At 38.0% G+C, this 26400-nt stretch overlaps 2 protein-coding genes across 2 annotated transcripts; both read right to left on the reverse strand.

Annotated features, from left to right (window-relative positions):
• Positions 1-9117: 9117 nt before the first annotated feature.
• On the reverse strand, positions 9118-10053 carry LOC129628549 (olfactory receptor 1030-like). The gene has a single exon (XM_055548003.1). It carries the CDS (start codon positions 10051-10053, stop codon positions 9118-9120), a length of 936 nt encoding a protein of 311 aa, XP_055403978.1.
• A 13657-nt stretch (positions 10054-23710) lies between these two features.
• LOC129628550 (olfactory receptor 5M10) lies at positions 23711-24643 on the reverse strand. Its single transcript, XM_055548005.1, has one exon. It carries the CDS (start codon positions 24641-24643, stop codon positions 23711-23713), a length of 933 nt encoding a protein of 310 aa, XP_055403980.1.
• Between the last annotated feature and the right edge of the window lie 1757 nt (positions 24644-26400).

Here is a 26400-nt window from a genome sequence, read left to right on the forward strand (position 1 = left end):
TTCAAAGGCATCAATTCTTCGGCGCTCAACCTTCTTCATAGTCCAACTCTCACATCCATACATGACTACTGAAAAAACCATAGCCTTGACTGGACGAACCTTTGCTGGCAAAGTAATGTCTCTGCTTTTCAATATGCCATATAGGTTGGTCATAACTTTCCTTCCAAGAAGTAAGTGTCTTTTAATTTCATGGCTGCAATCACCATCTGTAGTGATTTTGGAGCCCAGAAAAATAAAGTCTGACACTGTTTCCACTGTTTCCCCATCTATTTCCCATGAAGTGATAGGACCAGATGCCATGATCTTCATTTTCTGAATGTTGAGCTTTAAGCCAACTTTTTCACTCTCCACTTTGACTTTCATCAAGAGGCTTTTGAGTTCCTCTTCACTTTCTGCCATAAGGGTGGTGTCATCTGCACATCTGAGGTTATTGATATTTCTCCTGGCAATCTTGATTCCAGCTTGTGTTTCTTCCAGTCCAGCGTTTCTCATGATGTACTCTGCATATAAGTTAAATAAGCAGGGTGACAATATACAGCCTTGACGTACTCCTTTTCCTATTTGGAACCAGTCTGTTGTTCCATGTCCAGTTCTAACTGTTGCTTCCTGACCTGCATATAAATTTCTCAAGAGGCAGATCAGGTGGTCTGGTATTCCCATCTCTTGAAGAATTTTACACAGTTTATTGTGATCCACACAGTCAAAGGCTTTGGCATAGTCAATAAAGCAGAAATAGATGTTTTTCTGGAACTCTCTTGCTTTTTCCATGATCCAGCAGATATTGGCAATTTGATCTCTGGTTCCTCTGCCTTTTCTAAAACCAGCTTGAACATCAGGAAGTTCACGGTTCACATATTGCTGAAGCCTGGCTTGGAGAATTTTGACCATTACTTTACTAGCGTGTGAGATGAGTGCAATTGTGTGGTAGTTTGAACATTCTTTGGCATTGCCTTTCTTTGGGACTGGAATGAAAACAGACCTTTTCCAATCCTGTGGCCACTGCTGAGTTTTCCAAATTTGCTAGCATATTGAGTGCAGCAGTTTCACAGCATCATCTTTCAGGATTTGAAAGAGCTCAACTGGAATTCCATCACCTCCACTAGCTTCGTTCGTAGTGATGCTTTCTAAGGCCCACTTGACTTCACATTCCAGGATGTCTGGCTCTAGGTCAGTGATCACACCATCGTGATTATCTGGGTCGTGAAGATGTTTTTTGTACAGTTCTTCTGTGTATTCTTGTCACCTCTTCTTAATATCTTCTGCTTCTGTTAGGTCCATACCATTTCTGTCCTTTATTGTGCCCATCTTTAAATGAAATGTTCCCTTGGTATCTCTGATTTTCTAAAAGACATCCCTAGTCTTTCCCATTCTGTTGTTTTCCTCTATTTCTTTGCATTGATCACTGAAGAAGGCTTTCTTATCTTTTCTTGCTATTCTTCAGAACTCTGCATTCAGATGCTTATATCTTTCCTTTGCTCCTTTGATTTTCACTTTTCTTCTTTTCATAGCTATTTGTAAGGCCTCCCCAGGCAGCCATTTTGCTTTTTTGCATTTCTTTTCCATGGGGATGGTCTTGATCCCTGTCTCCTGTACAATGTCACGAACCTCATTCCATAGTTCATCAGGCACTCTATCTATCAGTTCTAGGCCCTTAAATCTATTTCTCACTTCCACTGTATAGTCATAAGGGATCTGATTTAGGTCATACCTGTATGGTCTAGTGGTTTTCCCTACTTTCTTCAATTTCAGTCTGAATTTGGCAATAAGGAGTTCATGATCTGAGCCACAGTCGGCTCCTGGTCTTGTTTTTGTTGACTGTATAGAGCTTCTCCATCTTTGGCTGCAAAGAATATAATCAATCTGATTTTTGTGTTGACCATCTGGTGATGTCCATGTGTAGAGTCTTCTCTTGTGTTGTTGGAAGAGGGTGTTTGTTATGACCAGTGCATTTTCTTGGCAAAACTCTATAAGTCTTTGCCCTGCTTCATTCCATATTCCAAGGCCAAATTTGCCTGTTACTCTAGGTGTTTCTTAACTTCCTACTTTTGCATTCCAGTCCCTTATAATGAAAAGGACATCTTTTTTGGGTGTTAGTTCTAAAAGGTCTTGTAGGTCTTCATAGAACCGTTCAACTTCAGCTTCTTCAGCTTTACTGGTTGGAGCATAAACTTGGATTACTGTGATATTGAATGGTTTGCCTTGGAAACAAATAAAGATCATTCTGTCGTTTTTGAGAGTGCATCCAAGTACTGCATTTAGGACTCTTTTGTTGACCATGATGGCTACTCCATTTCTTCTAAGAAATTCCTGCCTGCAGTAGTAGATATAATGGTCATCTGAGTTAAAATCACCCATTCCGGTCCATTTCAGTTCGCTGATTCCTAGAATGTCAACATTCACTCTTGCCATCTCTTGTTTGACCACTTCCAATTTGCCTTGGTTCATGGACCTGACATTCCAGGTTCCTATGCAATATTGCTCTTTCAGCATCAGACCTTGCTTCTATCACGAGTCACATCCACAGCTGAATATTCTTTTTGCTTTGGCTCCATCCCTTCATTATTTCTGGAGTTATTTCTCCACTGACCTCCAGTAGCATATTGGGCACCTACTGACCTGGGGAGTTTCTCTTTCAGTATCCTATCATTTTGCCTTTTCATACTGTTCATGGGGTTCTCAAGGCAAGAATACTGAAGTGGTTTGCCATTCCCTTCTCCAGTGGACCCATTCTGTCAGATCTCTCCACCATGACCCGCCCATCTTGAGTTGCCCCACGGGCATGGCTTAGTTTCATTGAGTTAGACAAGGTTGTGGTCCTAGTGTGATTAGATCGACTAGTTTTCTGTGAGTATAGTTTCAGTGTGTCTGCCCTCTGATGCCCTCTTGCAACACCTACCGTCACACTTGGGTTTCTCTTACCTTGGGCTAAGTATCTCTTCATGGCTACTCCAGCAAAGCGCAGCAGCTGCTCCTAACCTTGGGCGAGGGGTATCTCCTCACTGCTGCCCTTCCTGACCTTCAATGTGGGATAGCTCCTGTAGGCCCTCCTGCACCTGTGCAGCCACGGCTCCTTGGACATGTGGTTGGTCCTCCCGGCCGCCGCCTCTGGCCTCGGGCGTGGTGATGTGGGGTAGTTCCTCCCGGCCGCTGCCCCTGACCTCGGACGCGGGGTAACTCCTCTCGTTGCAGCCCCTGACGCGTGGTAGCTCCTCTCGGCCGCCCCCTTGATCTCGGATGCAGGGTAGCTCCTCTAGGCCGTTCCTGCGCCATCGAAGCTTGGCACTCTTGGCCGCTGCCCCTGACCTCGGACACGGGGTAACTCCTCTTGGCCGCCGCCCTTCAGGTATGGGGTCCTCCTGGCTTCTGCCCCTGACCTCAGACGTGGGGTAGCTCCTCTCGGACACGCTTAGTGCGCCGGTCGTCGCAGCCGCCTGCGCTTAGTGCGCCGGTCGTCGCAGCCTCGCCGGTCGTTGCAGCCGCCTGCATAGCTAAACAAAAATAAGCCAGAATATAAGATATTTTAAATACTGAAAGCAAGTATCTGTCTTTCTACATTCATACCCAAATAAATTCTCTGAGAATGGACAAGTGATATTCTCAGATAAGTGGATAGAGAGGGACTCTCACTGAAAGAACTGATTAAGGATATATATCACACAGAAGAAAACTAAACCATAAATGAAGAATGGGTGCCATATAATGTGAAAGTGAAGTCGCTCAGTCGTGTCCGACTCTTTGTGACCCTGTGGACTGTAGCCCACCAGGCTTCTCCGTCCATGGGATTCTCCAGGCAAGAATACTGGAGTGGGTTACTATAATAGTGAGAGAAAAATTGATAAATGTCATGAAAGTTAAAGGAACATGAACATTGAATCACCATTTAATATAACTGTAATCATATATAATAAAGATAATATTTAAAGTTCATTAATAAATAATTTACTATTGATGATTTATTCTATACCTGCAAATGACAGTTTATAAGTTAGAAGCAGGATGAATTCATAATTAAAATATTGTATATTCCTTTTGGGAGAAGGCAATGGCACCCCACTCCACTACTGTTACCCAGAAAATCCCATGGATGGAGGAGCCTGGTAGGCTGCAGTCCATGGGGTCGTTAAGAGTCAGACACGACTGAGCAACTTCACTTTCACTTTCCACTTTCATGCATTGGAGAAGGAAATGGCAACCCACTCCAGTGTTCTTGCCTGGAGAATCCCATGGACGGAGAAGCCTGGTAGGCTGCAGTCCACGGGGTCGCACAGAGTCGGACACGACTGAAGCAACTTAGCAGCAGCAGCCTATTCCTTTCATTATTTAATATCAATGTAGATATACTGATTAATGAAAACTAAGTTAAGACAAGTATGCATACACAATTTAAGGGAACTTACTAATAATAGAAAATAGAATGTGTCATAGTCAAACAAGGATTAAAAAGGAAAGAAAGTTGCAAAATATGATTTAATTGACAGAAGGTAAACAGGAGAAAAAGCACAAAAAGTTTGTGAAAAGCACAAACTAAGTTGTCAGAAATATTCAAAAGTGTCAATATCCACAATAAAATAAGAAATAGTGATCAAAAGGACTCTGGGCCTGAAAATAAAAAAGGTAAAAATAAACATACTGGACATAACCAACTAAAAACAAAAAATAAACAGCCAAATATATGTGAATAACAGACAAATCAGACTTTTAGACTTTATACATCATAGAAGGGATAGAAAGTATAAGTGATAAAAGGAATAAAAAAAAAAGGAATAATACCAGTTCAGTAGTTGATAAGACCTAATAATATAGTCTAAATAGTTTTAAAAACTACAAAAGAAAATAGGCAAGTCCACATCATCGTTCTCCATTTTCATGTCTGAAAATTCAAACATCTATAAGGACACTGAAGATGTGATAAAAGAAAATTCACTGGATTGACTTAATAGGACCCTGCTCTGCTCAGTTCCCACCTCTTCTCAGCATGTTTCAGTGTCATAGTCTTTCCCCCAGATATGCTTCAGGAGGAGATGCCAAAGATGAGCACTAGTGTCCATGACATGGAGAGGTGATGGATCTGAGTTTCTGAAACAATGAAATAAAAAGACCTGCTGTTATAGCACAGGGAGGACTGCTCAATATTCTACAATAGTCTAAATGGGTAAACAATTTGAAAAATATAGATACATGTATAGTTATAACTGAGTCGCTTTGCTGTACACCTGAAACTCACATAACATTGTTAATCAACTATGCTCCAAGATGATAAGAAAGCTGTGGTACATATACACAATGGAGTATTATTCAGCCATTAAAAAGAATACATTTGAATCAGTTCTAATGAGGTGGATGAAACTGGAGCCTATTATACAGAGTGAAGTAAGCCAAAAAGAAAAACACCAGTACAGTATACTAATGCATATATGTGGAATTTAGAAAGATGGTAACAATAATCCTGTATCAGTTCAATTCAGTCACTCAGTCATGCCCAACTCTTTGCGAGCCCATGAATCGCAGCATGCCAGGCCTCCCTGTCCATCATCAATTCCCAGAGTTCACCCAGACTCACGTCCATCAAGTCAGTGATGCCATCCAGCCATCTCATCCTCTGTCGTCCCCTTCTCCTCCTGCCCCCAATCCCTCCCAGAATCAGAGTCTTTTCCAATGAGTCAACACTTCGCATGAGGTGGCCAAAGTACTGGAGTTTCAGCTTCAGCATCATTCCTTCCAAAGAAATCCCAGGGCTGATCTCCTTCAGAATGGACTGGTTGGATCTCCTTGCAGTCCAACGGATTCTCAAGAGTCTTCTCCAACACCACAGTTCAAAAGCATCCATTCTTCAGCGCTCAGCCTTCTTCACAGTCCAACTCTCACATCCATACATGACCACAGGAAAAACCATAGCCTTGAATAGACAGACCTTTGTTGGCAAAGTAATGTCTCTGCTTTTCAATATGCTATCTAGGTTGGTCATAACTTTCCTTCCAAGGAGTAAGCGTCTATTAATTTCATGGCTGCAGTCACCATCTGCAGTGATTTTGAGCCCCAAAAATGAAGTCTGACACTGTTTCCACTGTTTCCCCATCTATTTCTCATGAAGTGATGGGACCGGATGCCATGATCTTCGTTTTCTGAATGTTGAGCTTTAAGCCAACTTTTTCACTCTCCACTTTCACTTTCATCAAGAGGCTTTTGAGTTCCTCTTCACTTTCTGCCATAAGGGTGGTATCATCTGCATATCTGAGGTTATTATGAGACAGCAAAAGAGACACTGATGTATAGAACCATCTTTTGGACTCCATGGGAGAGGGAGAGGGTGGGATGATTTGGGAGAATAGCATTGAAACATGTATAATATCATATATGAAACAAGTCACCAGTCCAGGTTCAATGCACGATACTGGATGCTTGGGGCTGGTGCACTGGGATGACCCAGAGGGATGATACGGGGAGGGAGGAGGGTTCAGGATGGGGAATGCGTGTATACCTGTGGTGGATTCATGTTGATATATGGCAAAATCAATACAATATTGTAAAGTTAAAAAATGAAAAAAATAGAAAAAAATTTAATAAATGAAAAATATGGCATTGTGTGATATCCTAACACTGCTAGTTATCCTGACACTGATAGTCTATGCTGTTTTATATTTTGGATGTATGCTGGAAATTGTTCATAACAAAATAAAAAAAAATTGGAGCCTCAAAACTAGTTTTGTGATGGGGATATAGATAGATTAAAACACTTAAAATATATAATGAAAATATTCTGTAGGATATTTAGGATTTACTTCAACAAACTTATGAATGAAGATTCTATTGGACCACTACTAATAGCTAAAGATATATCTTGGAATAATAACCTGAGATTCCTAAAGATTTTCACTTCTATATAATTTGAATAAAAAATACAAAAAAAAAAAAATCCAACAAGCAAGTTCACATATTTGGTGACTATGGGTAATGTAGATAGAATAATCTGTTTTTTGCTAATTTTATACAACAATGGCAATGCTGTTTGGTCTTGTGTCTTAATATATGTGTGGTATTATTTTAATATACTGAGTCAAAACTAACAATTTGATAACATTCTTCCAAGTCTTATAGGTGAATTATAAAAGGAAAAGAATAGTCAATAGGCAAAATGATTTGTTAATTTAAAGTGCTCACTGATTGATCAGAGAATACAGATATGTTACATACCAGTGACCAAAATGTCTACACTATTTGGCAAATAGCTTCTCTTGAATCGCTCTTCTTACTGCTTTTTAAACATTTTCTCCACCAGTGGATCTTCCCAACCCAGTTCTGAAAACTGCATTTTCTGAGTTCCCTGAACTGCAAGCAGATCCTTTACCACTGAGCCATTGGAAAAGCCTCTTTAACAGTTCTAAAAATTGTAAATCACTATGCTGAACACCAGGCTTCCCTGGTGGCTCAGACTCTAAAGAATCTGCCCGCAATGTGGGAGACCTGGGTTCGATCTCTGAGTTGGGAAGATACCCTAGAGAGGGGCATGTCAACCCACTTGAGTATTCTTGCCCAGAGAATCCCCATGGACAGAGGAGTCTGGCAGGCTACAGTCCATGGGATCACAAAGAGTCGGACACGACTGAGCGACTTTCAAATGTTGCATACCTGAAACTTAAAATTACAAATCAGTTATAAATCAGTTTTTTTTGTCTTTTATTTTATTTTTTTTAACAATGCACTCACTTTATTTTTTTAACAATAATTCATTTTAATTTTTTTATTTTATTTTATTTTTAACTTTACAATACTGTATTGGTTTTGCCATATATCAAAATGAATCCGCCACAGGTATACATGTGTTCCCCATGCTGAACCCTCCTCCCTCCTCCCTCCCCATACCCTCCCTCTGGGTCGTCCCAGTGCACAAGCCCCAAGCATCCAGTATCGTACATCGAACCTGGACTGGCGACTCGTTTCATATATGATATTACACATGTTTCAATGCCATTTTCCCAAATCATCCCACCCTCTCCTTCTCCCACAGAGTCCAAAAGACTGTTCTATACATCAGTGTCTCTTTTGCTGTCTCGTATACAGGGTTAGGGTTAGGGTATTACTCAGCCATTAAAATGAATATATTTGAATCAGTTCTAATGAGGTGGATGAAACTGGAGCCTATTATACGGAGTGAAGTAAGCCAGAAAGAAAAACCCCAATACAGTATACTAACACATATACATGAAATTTAGAAAAATCAGTTTTTTAAAAAATCAACTCGATTGACCTAACAGAACCAAGTTCTGCTCAACTCTCATCTCTTCTGAATTTTCCAGCATCGTGAGTTTCCCCAACTTGTATGTCCCGGGGGAGATGCCAAAGGTGAGCAGCCAGGTCCATGAAATGGAGATTTGTGCAAATTTGAAACAAGCGTCATTGTGTGAAAACTTAATGATGATTAGTTATGCTTCGAAAAGTGTTCTTTATATCATTCACTATTTTTGTCTGTGAGCTGGTAACAGAGCATAATTTAAAAAAAAAAAAGTGAAAGCCTAATATAAGTTAGTGCTGGAGGCATATTGGTTTAAAAAAATTAAAAGAAATAATTTTTTAAAAATCTGAAGGAAATTTGGCATTTCTGTCAAACATTTAATCAATGAGGATTCCGTTAGTATAGTTCTTAAGTAATAATTTAACATACCCAAAGATCTTGGACATATAATGTGAACAAAGGAAAAAAGCAACCAACCAAAGAAAAAACTTTCCTCCTTATACGATTGACAAGTTTTGGAAAATAATTTGGAAAATATTAAACCCCTCAAATCAAACAAATTGGCAATCTCTTAGGATCATTGGTAATTCTGCCTTTTACAACTTTCTACCTTTATAAGTACTGTGCACAGAATTATCTGTCCTTTACTAATATTACAAAAATAGCAATGCTGTCTGGTCTTGTCATTGAATTTCCATGTGGTATTCCTTTTAAATACACTGAAATGACACAAGCTAATGATCTGACAGATTCTTTCACATTTCATAAGTGAATTTCAAAAGGAAAAACTAAGTCAATGACAAAAAGTGACTTATTAATTTAAAATTCTCTCTAATCAGTCATAAAATACAAATATATTACATACCTCTGGCCAAATGTGTACGTAATTAAACAAAAATTTTCTCTTGCATTACTCTCCTTATCGCTCTTTTAACATCTTTGTTCCGAAGGCTGTAGATCAAAGGGTTAAGCATAGGACTCAGAAAGATATAAAAAACAGCTGCAGTTTTGGTCTGTTCTACAGATGCCTCAGAAGGCGGCCTCAGATACATCCAGAACAGTGTGCCATAAAACATAGTGACAACTGTCAGATGAGACCCACAGGTGGAGAAGGCCTTGCGCCTCCCTTCTGGAGAATGCATTTGCAGAATGGCTGTAAAGATGAAAGCGTAGGAAATGAGGATGATGGTGAGAGAAAACACGAGGTTGGAACCAGCCACCACGAACATGGCAGTTTCATTGACATGAGTGTCTGAGCAGGCCAGGACTAGGAGAGGTGGGTCCGCACAATAAAAGTGGTTGATTTCATTGGGTCCACAGAAGGAGAGGCGGAGCATCAGGATGGTCTGTGCGAGACCGTTTACAAAGCCATAAGTATAAGATGTAGCAACGAGAGAGAGACAGACACCTCGGGACATTTTGCTGCCATATAACAAGGGTTTGCAGATGGCCGTGTAGCGGTCATAAGCCATTGCTGTGAGCATATAGCTATCTGTGAGCCCCAAGGAAATGAAAAAGTCAAACTGTATAAAGCAACCAAGGAAGGAAATAGTTTTTCTCTTGGATAAAAGATTGACCAGCATCTGAGGAGTGACATTGGTTGCATAACAGAGATCTACAAAGGAGAGGTGGCTGAGGAAGAAGTACATTGGAGTCTGAAGCTTTGAGTCAGCTCTGATTAACAAAATCGTGCTCACATTGCCAAAGACTGTGATCAGGTAGATGACTAGGAAGACCACAAAAAGGACAGGCTGCAACTCAACTCGATCTGTCAGTCCCAGGAGGATAAACTCTGTCACTTCTGTGTAATTTTCCCTTAACATTGTGTTTGCTCAGCTTCCAATGATGTCTAAAGTAAATGAAATAAAAATGCATTTGTTTTTTATCATTTTCCATTACTCACATCATCAATGCCTACTTCTTTCAAACTTCTAAACACATATGGCATAAAGAAGTTACATAGGGGACTTTCTAGGTGATTCAGCAGTTAAAACTTCATTTTGCAATGCAGGGAACAAGGATTTGAACGCCTTTTAGGAAACTATGATCCCACATGCCTCATGGCCAAAAAAGCAAAACATAAAACAGAAGCAATATTATAAGAAATTCAGTAGTCTTTTAAAATGTTCCACATCAAATTTTTCTTTAAATATCCAGAAATAACCTAGTAATCATGCACTAGATGCTTCAATATTTAACTTAATATAGAACACAATTACATAGTTTCAAATGCTTTTCTGCAAGTCTTTTCATAGTTGAGAAGCTTAGATCTTTTCTACAAATCATTATCATGAATAGGTCACTTACCATCCCTTTAAATATTGCTTTTCTTTAAAACTATGATTCTTTGTTTTCAGAATGATTTTGATGTGGTGTCTAAAGAGTCAGTAATTGAAATTCATTCTGTTCCCCCCACAGGTGAATGATTTAGGGAAACGGAACAGATAGATCTTTATAGAACCAGTGTCTGCCTACCTGCCACTCTAACCTCAAGGTCATTTTCAAGCTAGTCCCTCACCCTGTGATGTATGTTCATTTTATCCACACTTGCCTACCTCAGGTTGCCCTTACATTACCAAATCTTACTTCAGTAAGGTATCCCAAGCTATCCTTAGCTTTGTATATTTCAGCCAATTATTTGGGGCAATAATTGACTTAGCAGCAGCAGCAATTGGCTCATGGGACACAAAATTAAATCAGTGTTTTTGTATAAATACAGGTAAAAATATAGTACATAAACAATATGTGATTATTTTTATATATCCAGATTTATCAGTGGTATTAAATATTAAAGGAGGCAATAATTGGGATAAAATAATGTATTAAAAATGTCCCCTTGAGGAGAAGACATTTTTTTAAAAAGTGATTGACACACTCATCCCCAAACTCTAATAATTTCGTTGTAACTTTACCTCATTTTAACTCTTTCATAATGTAAGAATAAGTTGTATGATTGGGATTCAATTTGAGTTCTGTAAAGGTCACACTGATAATAATGATAGTACTTTTTATAAAACTGAGACAGTATGTAATAAATCATAAAGTGCATTTTGCAACTTTTGTACATGATAAAGGAGACCATCTCCTTGGAAGAAAATCTATGATGATCCTAGACAGCATATTAAAAAGCAGAGACATTACTTTGCTGACAAAGGTCTGTCTAGTCTAAGGTATGGATTTTCCAGTAGTCAGGTATGGATGTAAGAGTTGGACCATAAAGAAAGCTGAGCACCTAAGAACTGATGTGTTTTGGATTTTTTTTAATTTTATTTTATTTTTAAACTTTACATAATTGTATTAGTTTTGCCAAATATCAAAATGAATCCACCACTGGTATACATGTGTTCCCCATCCTGAACCCTCCTCCCTCCTCCCTCCCCATACACTCCCTCTGGGTCGTCCCAGTGCACCAGCCCCAAGCATACAGTATCGTGCATCGTTTTTGAGCTATGGTGTTGGAGAAGACTCTTGAGAGTCCCTTGGACTGCAAGGAGATCCAACCAGTTCATCCTAAAAGAAATCAGTCCTGAACATTCATTGGAAGGACTGATACTGAAGCTGAAGCTCCAGTACTTTGGCCACCTGATGCGAAGAACTGACTTGGCAAGGTAGTCTTAGAGAGTAGTGGACAGAAATGGCTTGTGACACTATAAACCTTTCTATTCTTGACAGACGCTCACGACCTGAGGCTCTGTCTTGTGCCCTTTGATCTATTTCTTTTTCCATTGTGATACCACTCTATGGTATATTTATAGATATTTGTACTATGAGAAAAATAGAATTTTGCTTAGCTGGTAAAGAATATGCCTGCAATGCAGGAGACGCCGTTTTGACTGCAGGGTCCAGAAGATCCCCTGGAGAAGGGATAGGCTACCCATTCCAGTATTCTTGGGCTTCCCTGGTGGCTCAGATGGTAAAGCATCAGCCCTCAATGCAGAAGACCTGGGTTTGATCCCTGGATTGGGAAAATCCCCTGGAGGAGGCCGTGGCAACCCACTCCAGTATTCCTGCCTGGAGAATCCTCATGGACAGAGAAGTCTGGTGGGCTACAGTCCATGGGGTCGCAAAGAGTCAAACAAGATTGAGTGACTAAGCACACACCACAGCAAACTGTGCAATACCTAGTCCTACCTAAGAAAGAAGGTGACTTCCCAGTGACAGAACAAATATGTAGAAGCTGAGAAATTTATACCAGAATTGTCACAGAGGGATCAACACCTTAGGGCTCAATTATTTTTCACAGAAAATCATTTAGACTATAAACCACCATTAGTAATTTACTCTTTTTAAAATCTTAAGCCCATTGAGGACATGATTCTTGCCTCTCCCCAGTATTTTCAGGGAATCAAATCTTCTGAAATGGTATACTAATGGGACTCATTTTTTTTAACTTATGCCTAAATGTCTTGATATTTTGAGACTTGACTTGAGTAAGTTATTAAGTTATCATGCAGATAGAAGACTGAATGATATAGGAAAACCATCAGACAGTCAGATAACTTTGGCTGCATTTGAACTACTTATTTACTGATTCTGAACCTTGCTATGAACCACATAGCAAAGGGAACACCATGGATATACAGATAATATAAATGTGCTAATGATGCTTCTTTTGTCAGTCTAGACCATCTGTACAGTTTATCGTTTTTATCTTTTTTTTTTTTTTTTTTTTTTTTGGTCTAACTGGAGCTTAATCTTTAAATTCCATCAATAGGGCTCCTTGAGTGTCTAGTTTCCATCTGAGTTAGGCCAATGGAAGAAACCAGGAGCATAACAGAAATGAGAGGAAGATAAAAGTATGCAAATTTCATTTTCTCCCAGTTTCACAATGAAGTGCAAAGGTGGCTGCATCTTTTCAAGGAAAATTCCTGCTAAGGTGTGTGTTGAAAAGGTGGCCTGGCATGCTCTTCCTGGATCTTGTGACACTAGAATCCTGACAGAGGCCCTTGTGTTGACTGCTTTGGGACTGGTATGAAAATTGCCTTATGAACTTAGCCTCTAGGTACTTCAAGTTCATGGACTGATTTACTTAACACTGCCAGTATTCTCCTTATTAAATTAAATTCTTTCCATTAAATTCTCTTCAGTTAAAACATCTGAGTATGATTTTGTTTTGTCTCACATCCCTGACTCAGACCAGAGTGTTGCACAATAATTATTCAATAAATGTGATTGAAGTGATATTTCTGGCTTCACCATTGCTGGATACAAAAAGGACCATTGAATCATCATCCTTCTGGGTCATGGATCACTTGTAGACTACACACAGGAGTCAGAGATTAAAATTAATAGAATTGTGCTGTACTTATTCACTCAACTAGTCTGACTCTTTGTGACTTCATGGACTGTCACCTACCAGGCACCTCTGTCCATAGGGATTCTCCAGGCAAGAATGTTAGAGTGGGTTGCCATGGCCTCCTCCAGTGGATCTTTTCAATCCAGGGGTTGTACCCAAGTCTTTGCATTGCAGGCAGATTCTTTACTGTCTGAGTCATCAAGGAAGCCCAAGAACACTGGAGTGGGTAGTCTACTCCTTCTGCAGGGGAACTTCCTGACCCAGGAATTGAACCACGGTCTCCTGCATTGCAGGTGGATTCTTTATCAGCTAAAATACCAGCATTATTGCAGATAAAACTGGATATGAGAATGTGGCTTATACATGCTTCTCCACCCCCTTTCGTGAGAATTAGAGTCACCTGGGCAAGCAGAATAGTGAGATAATTCTTGCTCCCTCCTCCCCTTTGACATGACCAAGCAGTATCTCTGACTGAGATGGACATGGGTATCAACTACACAGAGCAGAAAAGGACATTTCTATTGATGATGAGGCACCTGTAGTTATCTTTTTCTTCATGTCATATGTTTCCATTCATCAAACCAGTGTAGTTAAGTGGGAATCTATACAGAGGATCTGAAGTGTCCTTCAAAATCAACACTGCTTTTACACTTGCCTCTGGATATCTTTGAAAGAAAGATAATGTACACTATTGTACAGTAGAATACACAAAAGCACAACCAACTTGTAGAGGATTTACACACATAATGTACACCAGTCATGAGAACTAAATTATGTGATTTGACATGTGAACAACACATTCACATTTTTGAAAATTCAGAGTTTAAAGGTTCATATGTAAAGGATTTATTGTATATGAATACAGTTTTGCTGTTTGTGAGAACATGGATTCATTTGGAGGGTATTAAACTGCTGAAATAATGCAGAAAGAGAAAACACACAAATATTGTATGATATGACATGTATGTGGAATAGCAAAAATATAAAAAACTTGATAAGTAAACAAAAAAAAGAAGTAAACTCAAAAATATAGAAACCAAACTATGGCTACCAGTGGGGAGAGGGAAGTGGGGAAAGGCAATATAGGGTTAGGGGAAAATCGAGTTATTAGAATATGTAAAATCATGTGTATGAAACTTGAAAATTTTAAAACATTGAAGAATTTTAAAAATCTTTCACTAAACAATGATGGAGGTCCTAAGATGGCAGAGGAATAGGATGGGAGACCACTTTCTCCCCCACAAATTCACAGAAGGATCATTTGAACGCTGAGCAAATTCCACAAAACAACTTCTGAATGCTGGCAGAGGACCCCAGGCACCTAGAAAGGCAACCCATTCTCTTCGAAAGGAGATGTTTTATCATCAGTGTGATATAGATGAAGAAGTCTTGAGGCTACTATAAGAATAAGACTGAAAACCAGAGGCAGGAGGCTTAAATCCAAAATTTGAGAACACCAGAAAACTCCTGACTCCAGGGAACATTAATTGACAAGAGCTCATCCAAAAGCCTCCATACCTACACTGAAACCAAGCCCCACCCAAGAGTCAAAAAATTTCAGAGCAAGACATACCAAGCTAATTCTCCAGCAACACAGGAATATAACCCTGAGCATTAATATTCAGGTGGCCAAAAGTCACACCAAACCCATAGACACCTCAAAACTCACTACTTTACACTTCATTGCACTCCAGAGAGAAGAGATCCAGCTTCACCCACCAGAACACCAATGCAAACTTCCCTAACCAGGAACCCTTGACAAGCCATTCATCCAACCCCACCCACAGGGAGGAACCTCCACAATAAAGGGGAAACACAAACTACCGGCATACAGAAAGGCCACCCCAAACACAGCAATGTAAACAAGATGAAAAAGCAGAGAAATATTCAGCAGGTAAAAGAACATGATCAATGCCCACCAAACCAAACAAAAGAGGGGGAGATAAGGAGTCTATCTGAAAAAGAATTCAGAATAATGATAGTAAAAATGACCCCAAATCTTGAAAACAAAATGGAGTTACAGATAAATAGTCTGGAGACAAGAATTGAGACTATGCAATAAATGTTTCACAAGCACCTAGAAGAAATAAAAGAGTCAATCAATAATGAATAATGCAATAACTGAGATCAAAAGCACACTGGAGGGAACCAACAGTAGAATAACTGAGGCAGAAGATAGGATTAGTGAGGTGGAAGATAGAATGATGGAAATAAATGAAGCAGAGAGGAAAAAAGAAAAAAATAAAAGAAATGAGGACAACTTCAAAGACCTCTGGAACAGTGTCAAATGCCCCAACATTCGAATCATAGGAGTCCCAGAAGAACACAAAAAGAAAGGTCGTGAGAAATACTTGAGGAGATAATAGTTGAAAAGTTCCCTAAAATGGTGAAGGAAATAGCCATCCAAGGCCAAGAAACCAAGCAAGTCCAAACAGGATAAACCCAAGGAGAAACACACCAAGGCACATATTAATCAAATTAATTAAGATCAAACACAAAGAATGAATATTGTCTTTCAATAAAAACTCTTCAGGCCAGAAGGGAATGGCAGGACATACTTAAAGTGATGAAAGAGAAAAGCCTACAACCCAGATTACTGTACTCAGCAAAGATCTCATCCAAATATGAAGGAGAAATTAAAAGCTTTACAGACAAGCAAAAGCTGAGAGAGTTCAGCAGCACCAAACAAGCTCTACAACAAACGTTAAAGGATCTTCTCTAGACAGGAAACAGAGAAAAGGTGTATAAACTCGAAACCAAAACAACAAAGTAAATTTAAATGGAATCATACTTATCAATAATTACCTTAAATGTAAATGGTTTGAATGTCCTAACCAAAAGACAAAGACTGGCTGAATGGATACAAAAACAAGACCCCTATATATGCTGTCTACAAGAGACCCACCTCAAACCAAGGGACACATACAGACTGAAAGTGAAGGGCTGGAAAAAGATATTTCATGCAAATAGAGACCAAAAGAAAGCAGGAGTAACAATACTCATATCAGATAAAATAGACTTTGAAATAAAGGCTGTAAAAAGAGACAAAGAAAGACACTACATAATGATCAAAGAATCAATACAAGAAGAAAATATAACAATTATAAATATATATGCACCCAACATAGGCACACCACAATATGTAAGGCAAATGCTAACAAGTATGAAAGCAGAAATTAACAGTAAAGCAATAATAGTGGAAGGCTTTAATACCCCACTTACACCTATGGATAAATCAACTAAACATAAAACTAGCAAGGAAACACAAACTTTAACTGATACAAGGGACGGGTTAGATCTAATTGATATCTATAGGACGTTTCACCCCCCCCCCAAAATGAATTTCACCTTTTTCTCAAGTGCACATGGAACCTTCTCCAGGACAGATCACATCCTGGCCATAAATCTACCTTTGGTAAATTCCAAAAAATGGAAATCATTTCAAGCCTCTTTTCTGACCACAACGTGGTAAGATTAGATGTCAACTACAGGGGGGAAAAAAAAAAAAAACTATTAAAAATGCAAACATATGGAGGCTAAACAACACACTTCTGAATAACCAACAAATCACAGAAGAAATTTTAAAAAAGAAATAAAAATATGCACAGAAACAAATGAAAATGAAAACACAACCCAAAACCTATGGGATTCAGTAAAAGCAGTGCTAACGGGAAGGTTCATAGCAATACAAGCTTACTGCAAGAAACAAGATAAAAATCAAATGAAAACCTAACTCTACACATAGAGCAACTAGAAAAAGAAGAAATGAAGAACCCCAGGGTTAGTAGAAAGGAAGAACTCATAAAAATTAGGGCAGAAATAAACGAAAAAGAAAAAGAAAAAAAAGAAACAAAACTATAGCAAAAATCAACAAAGCTAAAAGCTGGTTCTTGAGAAGATAAATAAAATAGCCAAACCATTAGCCAGACTCATCAAGAAAAAAACGGAGAAGAATCAAATCAATAAAATTAGAAATTAAAATGGAGACATCACAACAGACAACACAGAGATACGAAGGATCATAAGAAACTACTATCAGCAACTATATGCCAATAAAATGGACAACTTGCAAGAAATGGGAAAATTCTTAGAAAAGTATAACTTTCCAAAACTGGCCAAGGAAGAAATAGAAAATCTTAACAAACCTATCACAAGCACAGAAATTGAAACTATAATCAGAAATCTTCCAACAAACAAAAGCCCAGGACCAGACAGCTTCAAAGCTGCATTTTACCAAAAAATTCTACCATTCTACCATTTAGAGAAGAGCTAACACCTATCCTCCTCAAACTCTTCCAGAAAATTGCAGAGGAAGGTAAACTTCCAAACTCATTCTATGAGGCCACCATCACCCTAATACCAAAACCAAATAAAGATGCCACAAAAAAAGAAAACTACAAGCCAATATCACTGATGAACATAGATGCAAAAATCCTTAACAAAATTCTAGCAAACAGAATCCAACAACACATTAAAAAGATCATACACCATGACCAAGTGGGCTTTATCCCAGGAATGCAAGGATTCTTCAATATTTACAGATCAATCAATGTGATATACCACATTAACAAATTGAAAGATAAAAACCATATGATTATTTCAATAGATGCTGAGAAATCCTTTGACAAAACTCAACATCCATTTACAATAACAATTCTCCAGAAATCATTCATAGAAGTAACATACCTCAACATAATAAAAGCAATATATGATAAACCCACAGCTAACATTATCCTCAGTGGTGCAAGATAGAAAACATTTCCACTAAAGTCAGGAACAAGACAAGGGTGCCCACTCTCACCACTACTATTCAACATAGTTTTGGAAGTTTTAGCCACAGCAGAAGAAAAGAAATGAAATCCAGATTGGAAAAGAAGTAAAACTCTCACTGTTTGCAGATGACATGATCCTCTACATAGAAAACCCTAAAGACTCCACCAAAAAATTACTAGAGTTAATCAATGAACATAGTAAAATTAACACACAGAAATCCCTTGCATTCCTATACACTAACAATGAGTAAACAGAAAGAGAAATTAAGGAAACAATTCCATTCACCATTGCAACAAAAAGAATAAAATACTTAGGAGTAAATCTACCTATGGAAAAAAAAAAGACCTATATATAGAAAACTATAAAACATTGATGAACAAAATCAAAGATGACACAAATAGATGGAGAAATATACCATGTTCATGGATTGGAAGAATCGCTATAGTGAAAATCAGTATACTACCCAAAACAATCTATGTATTCAATGCAATCCATATCAAGCTACCAACGGTATTTTTCAGAGAACCGGAATAAATAATTTTGCAATTTGTATGGAAATACAAAAACCTCGAATAGTGAAAGGAATCTTGAGAAAGAAGAATGGAACTAGAGGAATCAACCTGCCTAACTTCAGACTATACTATAAAGCTACAGTCATCAAGACAGTATAGTACTGGCACAAAGACAGAAATATAGATCAATGGAACAAAATAGAAAGCCCAGAGATAAACCCACAGATCTTATCTTTCACAAAGGTGGCGAGGATATACAATGGATAAAAGACAATCTGTTTAACAAGTGGTGCTGGGGAAACTGGTCAACTACTTGTAAAAAAAAAAAAAAAAAAAGAATGAATCTAGAACACTTTCTAACACCATACACAAAAATAAACTCAAAATGGACTAAATATCTAAATGTAAGACCAGAAACTATAAAACTCCTAGAGGAAAACATAGGCAGAACACCCTGTGACATAAATCATAGCAGGATCCTCCCAGATTTATGGAAATAAAAGCAAAAATAAACAAGTGGGGCCTAATTGAAAGCTTGTGCACAGCAAAGGAAACTATAAGCAAGGTGAAAAGACAGCCTTCAGAATGGGAGAAAATAATAGCAAAGGAAGCAACTGACAAAGAATTAATCTCAAAAATATACAAGCAGCTCCTGCAGTTCAATTCTAGAAAAATAAACGACCCAGTTAAAAGACGGGGGCCAAAGAACTAAACAGACATTTCTCCAAAGAAGACATACAAATGGCTAATACACACATGAAAAGATGTTCAACATCACTCATTATCAGAGAAATGCAAATCAAAACCACAATAAGGTACCATCTCACGTCAGTCAGAATGGCTGCTGTCAAAGTCTACAAACAACAAATGCTGAAGAGGGTGCACAGAAAGTGGCAAAGATGATGGATGTCACTTACATAATTAGGCAATATAAAATTGTTACTTTTGTCTTGCCAGTAGTATCTCTTTCTCTCTGGATTTGAGATAAGCAGATATATTGCGAGTTTCCTTAGGAAGATACCATTGTGACAATGAACTGTGTGTGGACACTTTCAGGAGCCAACAAGAAACTGAAGTCAATGAGGTACCATCTCACGCTGGTCAGAATGGCTGCTATCAAAAAGTCTACAAACAATAAATGCTGGAGAGGGTGTGGAGAAAAAGGAACACTCTTACACTGTTGGTGGGAATGCAGACTAGTACAGCCACTATAGAGAACAGTATGGAGATTCCTTAAAAAAATGGGAATAGAACTACCATACGAACCAGTAATCCCATTACTGGGCATACACACCAAGAAAACCAGAATTGAAAGAGACACGTGTACCCCGATGTTCACTTCAGCACTGTTTACAACAGCCAGGACACGGAAGCAACCTACATGTTCATTGGCAGATGAGTGGATAAGAAAACTGTGGTACATATACACAATGGAGTATTACTCAGCTATTATAAATAATGTATTTGAATCAGTTCTAATGAGGTGGATGAAACTGGAGACTATTATACAGAGTGAAGTAAGTCCAAAGAAAAACACCAATACAGTATATTAACGCACATATATATGGAATTTAGAAAGATGGTAACCATGACTCTCTGTGCAAGACAGAGACACAGATGTAAAGAACAGGCTTTTGAACTCTGTGGGAGAAGGCAAGGGTGGGATGATCTGAGATAATAGCTTTGAAGCACGTATATTATTGAAAGGTTGTTATTGACTCACGAAAAGATGCCAGGATTCTTGGCCTCTGGAGGAGAATTCAACCCAGGGCCAGAGACGAGGCTTGATCGCTCAGAGCTTTCGTGTAATAAAGTTTTATTAAAGTATAAAGGAGATAGATAAAGCTTCTGACATAGGCATCAGAAGGGAGCAGAAAGAGTACCCCCCTGCTAAGTAGGACACAACTGAGCAACTGAACTGAACTGAACTGAGCAGTCTGTTAATGAAAGAAAGGAATGTCTTAAAACTCAGAATGGCACCAGGCCCCTCATCCATAAGATGCATTTTGGGATAATCTTGGCACCAGAAGATTCATCCTGGGACATAAAATGATTGACTTGAATCTTGTAGAAGGGCAGATTACCATACAAATAGTTTTGTTTACATAGATTCAGTTCAGTTCGGTTCAGTCGCTCAGTCATGTCCGACTCTTTGCAACCCCATGAATTGCAGCATGCCATCACCAACTCCCGGAGTTCACTCAAACTCATGTCCATTGAGTCGATGATGCCATCCAGACATCTCATCCTCTGTCATCCCCTTCTCCTCCTACCCCTAATCCCTCCCAGCATCAGGGTCTTTTCCAATGAGTCAACTCTTTGCATGAGGTGGCCAAAGTATTGGAGTTTCAGCTTCAGCATCATTCCTTCCAAAGAACACCCAGGACTGATCTCCTTCAGAATGGACTGATGGATCTCTTTGCAGTCCAAGGGACTCTCAAGAGTCTTCTCCAGCACCACAGTTCAAAAGCATCAATTCTTTGGCACTCCGCTTTCTTCACAGTCAGGGGAACAATATCTGAATATAACATAACTGGTTTGTCAAGTAGATTCTGAGCTATTAGGTGGAACCAACTTGAAGACAAAGTCTGGGGTAAATGCATAGTACATTAACATAGCTTAAGACAAACATTTCCATAAGAAAAATGCATTGATTAACTCAAGGTTTGAGAACAGTTAACTTCAAGTGAAACCAAATGTCATTATGGCAACACAGTATTTTAAGAGAAACCTTTTAAATTTGTATAGAGAAGGAAAAAAAATATCGCTAGTGCGTTTCCTCCTGCCGCTCAAGAGAGAGAAAAATGTCTGACACACGCAGTCTATTTCCTCCATTTGGAAACCCCTAGCCTTCCTACTTGTTACCCTCTCGTTATCATATGTGAAAGAGATCACCAGTCCAGGTTCAATGCATGAGACAGGGTGCTCAGGGCTGGTGCACTGGGATAACCCAGAGGGATGGGATGGGGAGAGAGCTGTGAGGTGAGTTCAGGATGGGCAACACATGTACGCTCATGGCTGATTCATGTCATTGTATGGCAAAACCCACTACAATATTATAAAGTAATTAGCCTCCAATTAAAATAAATTAATTAATTAAAAAATACAGGGAAAATATTACATTTTATATATTTTGGTATTTCTTTGTTTTTCTACAATTAATATGTTCAATTATTTTTGTAACTAAGTTAGTGTGATTTAATTGTTAATATTAACTGCATTAAAAGTGGTGTTCACCGAAAATAGTATCTTTGAAATGTAAACCTTATACTATCAAATGAAACTCAAGATTTATATATAGCACATGATTCCAATTTTGCTTTATCAATTATAATAATATATGTGCATAATATTATTGAGAAGCAATATTTAAAAACACAAAGAGAATTCATTCATTGGTTTAGAACACATAACTCATAAAAGTTATTTCTTCACATCTGTTTTTATTTTCTAGTCATTTATAATTAACATGTATGTTTTATCATCTGAAAAATATATTCATAAAATATGGTCAAAATAAATCTTCCACATATCAAAATTGCCTGCTTTACATGGAACAACAAGACAGTTCTATTATATTACCCACAAATTATCCTGAGGACATGTAGAAGAAATTCACATTAGCTGTTATTAGTTATCTTGCTCTCATTACAATCACCATGATCATTTATAGCAATAGACTGGTCAATTCATCACCCCCAACATCCCATCCGGTATTTGTTGTATAATAAGTGGTTTATTAATACACACACACAGAAGACAAAGAAACATCAATGAAGACATAAACTATATATTTATAGTGAGTAGAAAATATTATTTCTTTTTGTGAAAATTATTTTGTTTTTAAAACAAGTGTATCAATTACTAAATAAAAGTGGCAATAGTTTAAAAATAAAAAATAAAAAAATAAGTGGTTTAGCTGAGTTCTTCAGGTGGTTCTAGTGCTAAAGGAACCCCCTGCCAAAGCAGGAGAGGTAAGAGATGCGGCTTCGATCCCTGGGTTAGGAAGGTCCTCTGGGGGAGGCATGGCACCCCACTCCAGTATTCTTGCCTGGAGAATCCCATGGTCAGAGGAGCCTGGTGGGCTACAGTCCATAAGGTCACAAAGAGTCAGATACAACTGAAGTAACTTATCATGCACACAAAAGAGGTTTAGCCACTTCAATATGAATTTGAAAGAGAGAGAATATGAAATCAAATTGCCTTTGTGCTACTAAATGGCTGAATGACTTTGGGTAGATCCTAAAGGGTCTCCCTGTGCCTAACAAAGTAAAACTTATAAATGGAGATGATCATTTTCTCACTAGTTCATTTGTTAGGATTTAATGCATAATGACATAAAAGTGAGAACTCAAATATAATTGTGTTACTTATGATTATTTTCATACATGTTGATGTATACTCTCAATAATTTCTGAGGTAAGTTTCACACAAAGACTTACAGAGTACAAAAACATAAATCACAAATAGAGGTCAATAATTAGAATATTAAAAAATAAGAGACTCCAAATAGGTCAACCATTGGATTAAGAATTGCAAAGACTGAGTTTAAATTTGGGTCCTAAAAGCCACAGTGATTTTCAAGACTACAAAATTTAGGCAAAATGTTAAGTACTTTACAATGATTTTAAAACACATTTTCAAACTGGATATAAATCTTGACATCAGAATATTCTGTTGGCTAAGAGTGAAACACAGCTCTTTGCTTAACCAAAAGAAGAGATTGCTATACGTCATGTCCCAATGTCTAAATGATTCTGATCCTCAAAAAAAAAAAAAAAATGGAACCTGGAATTCTATCACAGTTAGAGTTCTGTGTTATTCATTTCTAATCTCTATAACACAAAGTTGCTATGGACACTTAGTCATATCAAGTGAACAGATGCTTAAACTGCAATTTTATGAAAGATTTCTCTTAATCATTTGCTGCATGGCTTGGATCACATCCTTGTTCCTCATACTGTAGATCAATGGGTTCAACATTGGGCTCAAAAAACTATAAAAGACTGCAAATATTTTGGACTCCTTTACAGACTTCTCAGTTGGAGGCCTCAAGTACATGCAGAAGAGGGTTCCATAAAATAGAGTGACTATTGCCAGGTGGGAACCACAGGTAGAAAAGGCTTTGTGCCTGCCTTCCACAGAACGGATCGCCAAGATAGATGCAATGATGAAAACATAAGACAGAAGAATGATGAACAAAGAACTCGAGAGAGTGAAACCAGCAACCACAAACATTGCCATCTTTTTGACATAGGTGTCAGAGCAGGCCAACATTATCAGAGGAGGATCAGCACAGTAGAAATGGTTAATCTCAAGGGAGTCACAGAAGGACAAGTGAAAGGTCAGCAGTGCCTGAGAGAGACCATTGAAGAATCCACAAGTATAAGGGACTGTGACTAGAAAGATGCAAATGTCCTTGGACATCCTGGTGCTGTAATATAGAGGGCTGCAGATGGCTACATAGCGGTCCAAGGCCATTGAAGCAAGGAGATAAAACTCAGTGATCACCAGGGCAATGAAGAGAAGGCACTGTGTGAAGCATCCAGCATAGGAGATGGTCTTCTGGTCTGAGAGGAAATTGTGCAGCATATTTGGAGTAACATTGGAGGAATAGCAAAGGTCTACAAAGGAGAGGTGGCTGAGGAAGAAGTACATGGGGGTCTGGAGGTGGGGATTGGTCCTGATCAGCATGATCATGCCCAGATTCCCTGCCAGTGTGACTAGATAGATCACCAGGAACACCCCAAACAGGGCCTTCTGTAGCACTGGGTCATCTGTGAGTCCCAGGAGAATGAATTCAGTCACTGCAGTGTGGTTAGGGGAAGACATATTATCATCCCTTAAAAACTGAAAGTGGTAAAGTGAAGAATTCTATCTGATCCTGATTCTGCATTTATTCCATTCTTTTGTCATTTACTTTTGACCTATCTCTCTATAAGGAAATTACTCTTCTCAACCAATGCATCGGAGCATCTATGTAAATATTTGCACCTTATCTCTTTGTGATATATTTTTCTATGTATATACTGGAAACACACTCACAAACTCACACATTCTCTTTCTCCTTCTTATTTGTAAATCTTGTATACGCATATACAATTAAACCTGTTTTCTTGGGAAACTCCATATTCAGTATTTTTTTTTTTTCAAATTCTGTGAAAAAGAAACCCAAAAGAATTAAAACCAGGTCTGGAAAGCAGCAGGTCAGTGGCATCATTCAAATGGACAAATGAAGGATGCAGAGTTTCTATGGTCCCTGCACCTCTGATACACTATTGTTTTTGACACACATTAGAAGACATGTTCAGTCCAGCATTTTCTCCTGAAACCCATACTTGTCTAGCTTAAATTCATTCAGAAGACATTTAATTAGTAGATGCATCTCTTGACATATGGCTAAGAAGGTACAGAATTAAGAATTGTTCTTTCTGCTTTTTAAATTCACCCACTCATTATTTATGGAGGCTTTTTTTTTTTTTTCTATTCTAGCTCCTGGGGTTACATGAGTGAGCAAATTACCTATCCTGGTGAACCATATATTGTAAGAGAGGTAATAGATATTTACCACATAGACAAATGTTTACCGCAGTGTGTCACTTAGAAGAAAACACTATGAGGAAAATTAAAGGTGGAGTGCTTTTAGATGGCCATTCAAAGAAAATCTAAAAGGGCAGAATTTGAACAGTAAATAAAGAATTCGAATATCTGAAGAGGAATTTGTTTCCATTATTTTTTAAAACTGACACACCTCTGAATATATTTGTTTAGGAAAACACATCAGGATAATATTTAAATGCAGACTTAGCTCCTAGCTGGAATTATCATTTCTGGTTGTTTTTTTGTTTTTGTTTTTGTTTTTGTTTTTTGTGAAAGTAAGATATGACTGGAAGCATTCTGCCTCAAGAATCTCACCTTAGGGCTTTTTAAATTTAGTTTTCACATACACATCAGAAAAACCTGTATATAATACTTGATTTTTCAGAGATGCCATGAAATATTAACATTTGAATAGAAAAGTATAAATGATGAAAATAATTTTTTCAATATTGGTGAGAATATTAATTTTCACACAAAATAAAAAACATATTTTTAGTGAACAAATGTAGAAAATGACTTACCTGTAAAACTGAATTACTATATTTTCTAAAACAAGGTGGGAAGATTTATAGTGTTTCTTAGGAATATTCCCTAGAGTATTTTTTAAAAAATTCTTATAATCCAATTAAGATAGATTTTGTTCCCTCAAGGGAATAACCTTAATTTCATGCGTTGAGATCTTTAATTTTCCTTCAAGACCAAAATCTCTATGCAACATCTTTGTACCCTGCTTTATACTATGTGGCTGAAATCTTTGGCAAAAAAAAAGAAGTTCACCATCACTTTTAATAGTATGAAAGGACAAAAATATGGTTGGATGAATTTCGCATTTTTTGTGTCTAAAAGTGACTGAGAACCAGGATCATTCATAAAATTGATGTATCACAAAATTGGCAATTTAGGAGGAGAGGTCAAATATGAGTAAAGAATATGTGAATATTGTTTGATACTGCATTTGTTAGAGAATAAAGGAATTTATAGATGGTCTC

This window comes from Bubalus kerabau, chromosome 15, assembly GCF_029407905.1.
Source record: "Bubalus kerabau isolate K-KA32 ecotype Philippines breed swamp buffalo chromosome 15, PCC_UOA_SB_1v2, whole genome shotgun sequence".
Taxonomy (NCBI): domain Eukaryota; kingdom Metazoa; phylum Chordata; class Mammalia; order Artiodactyla; family Bovidae; genus Bubalus; species Bubalus kerabau.

Coding starts and splice junctions, on each gene's coding strand:
- LOC129628549 (XM_055548003.1), bottom strand. CDS start 10,053: ATGTTAAGGGAAAATTACACAGAAGTGACAGAGTTTATCCTCCTGGGA.
- LOC129628550 (XM_055548005.1), bottom strand. CDS start 24,643: ATGTCTTCCCCTAACCACACTGCAGTGACTGAATTCATTCTCCTGGGA.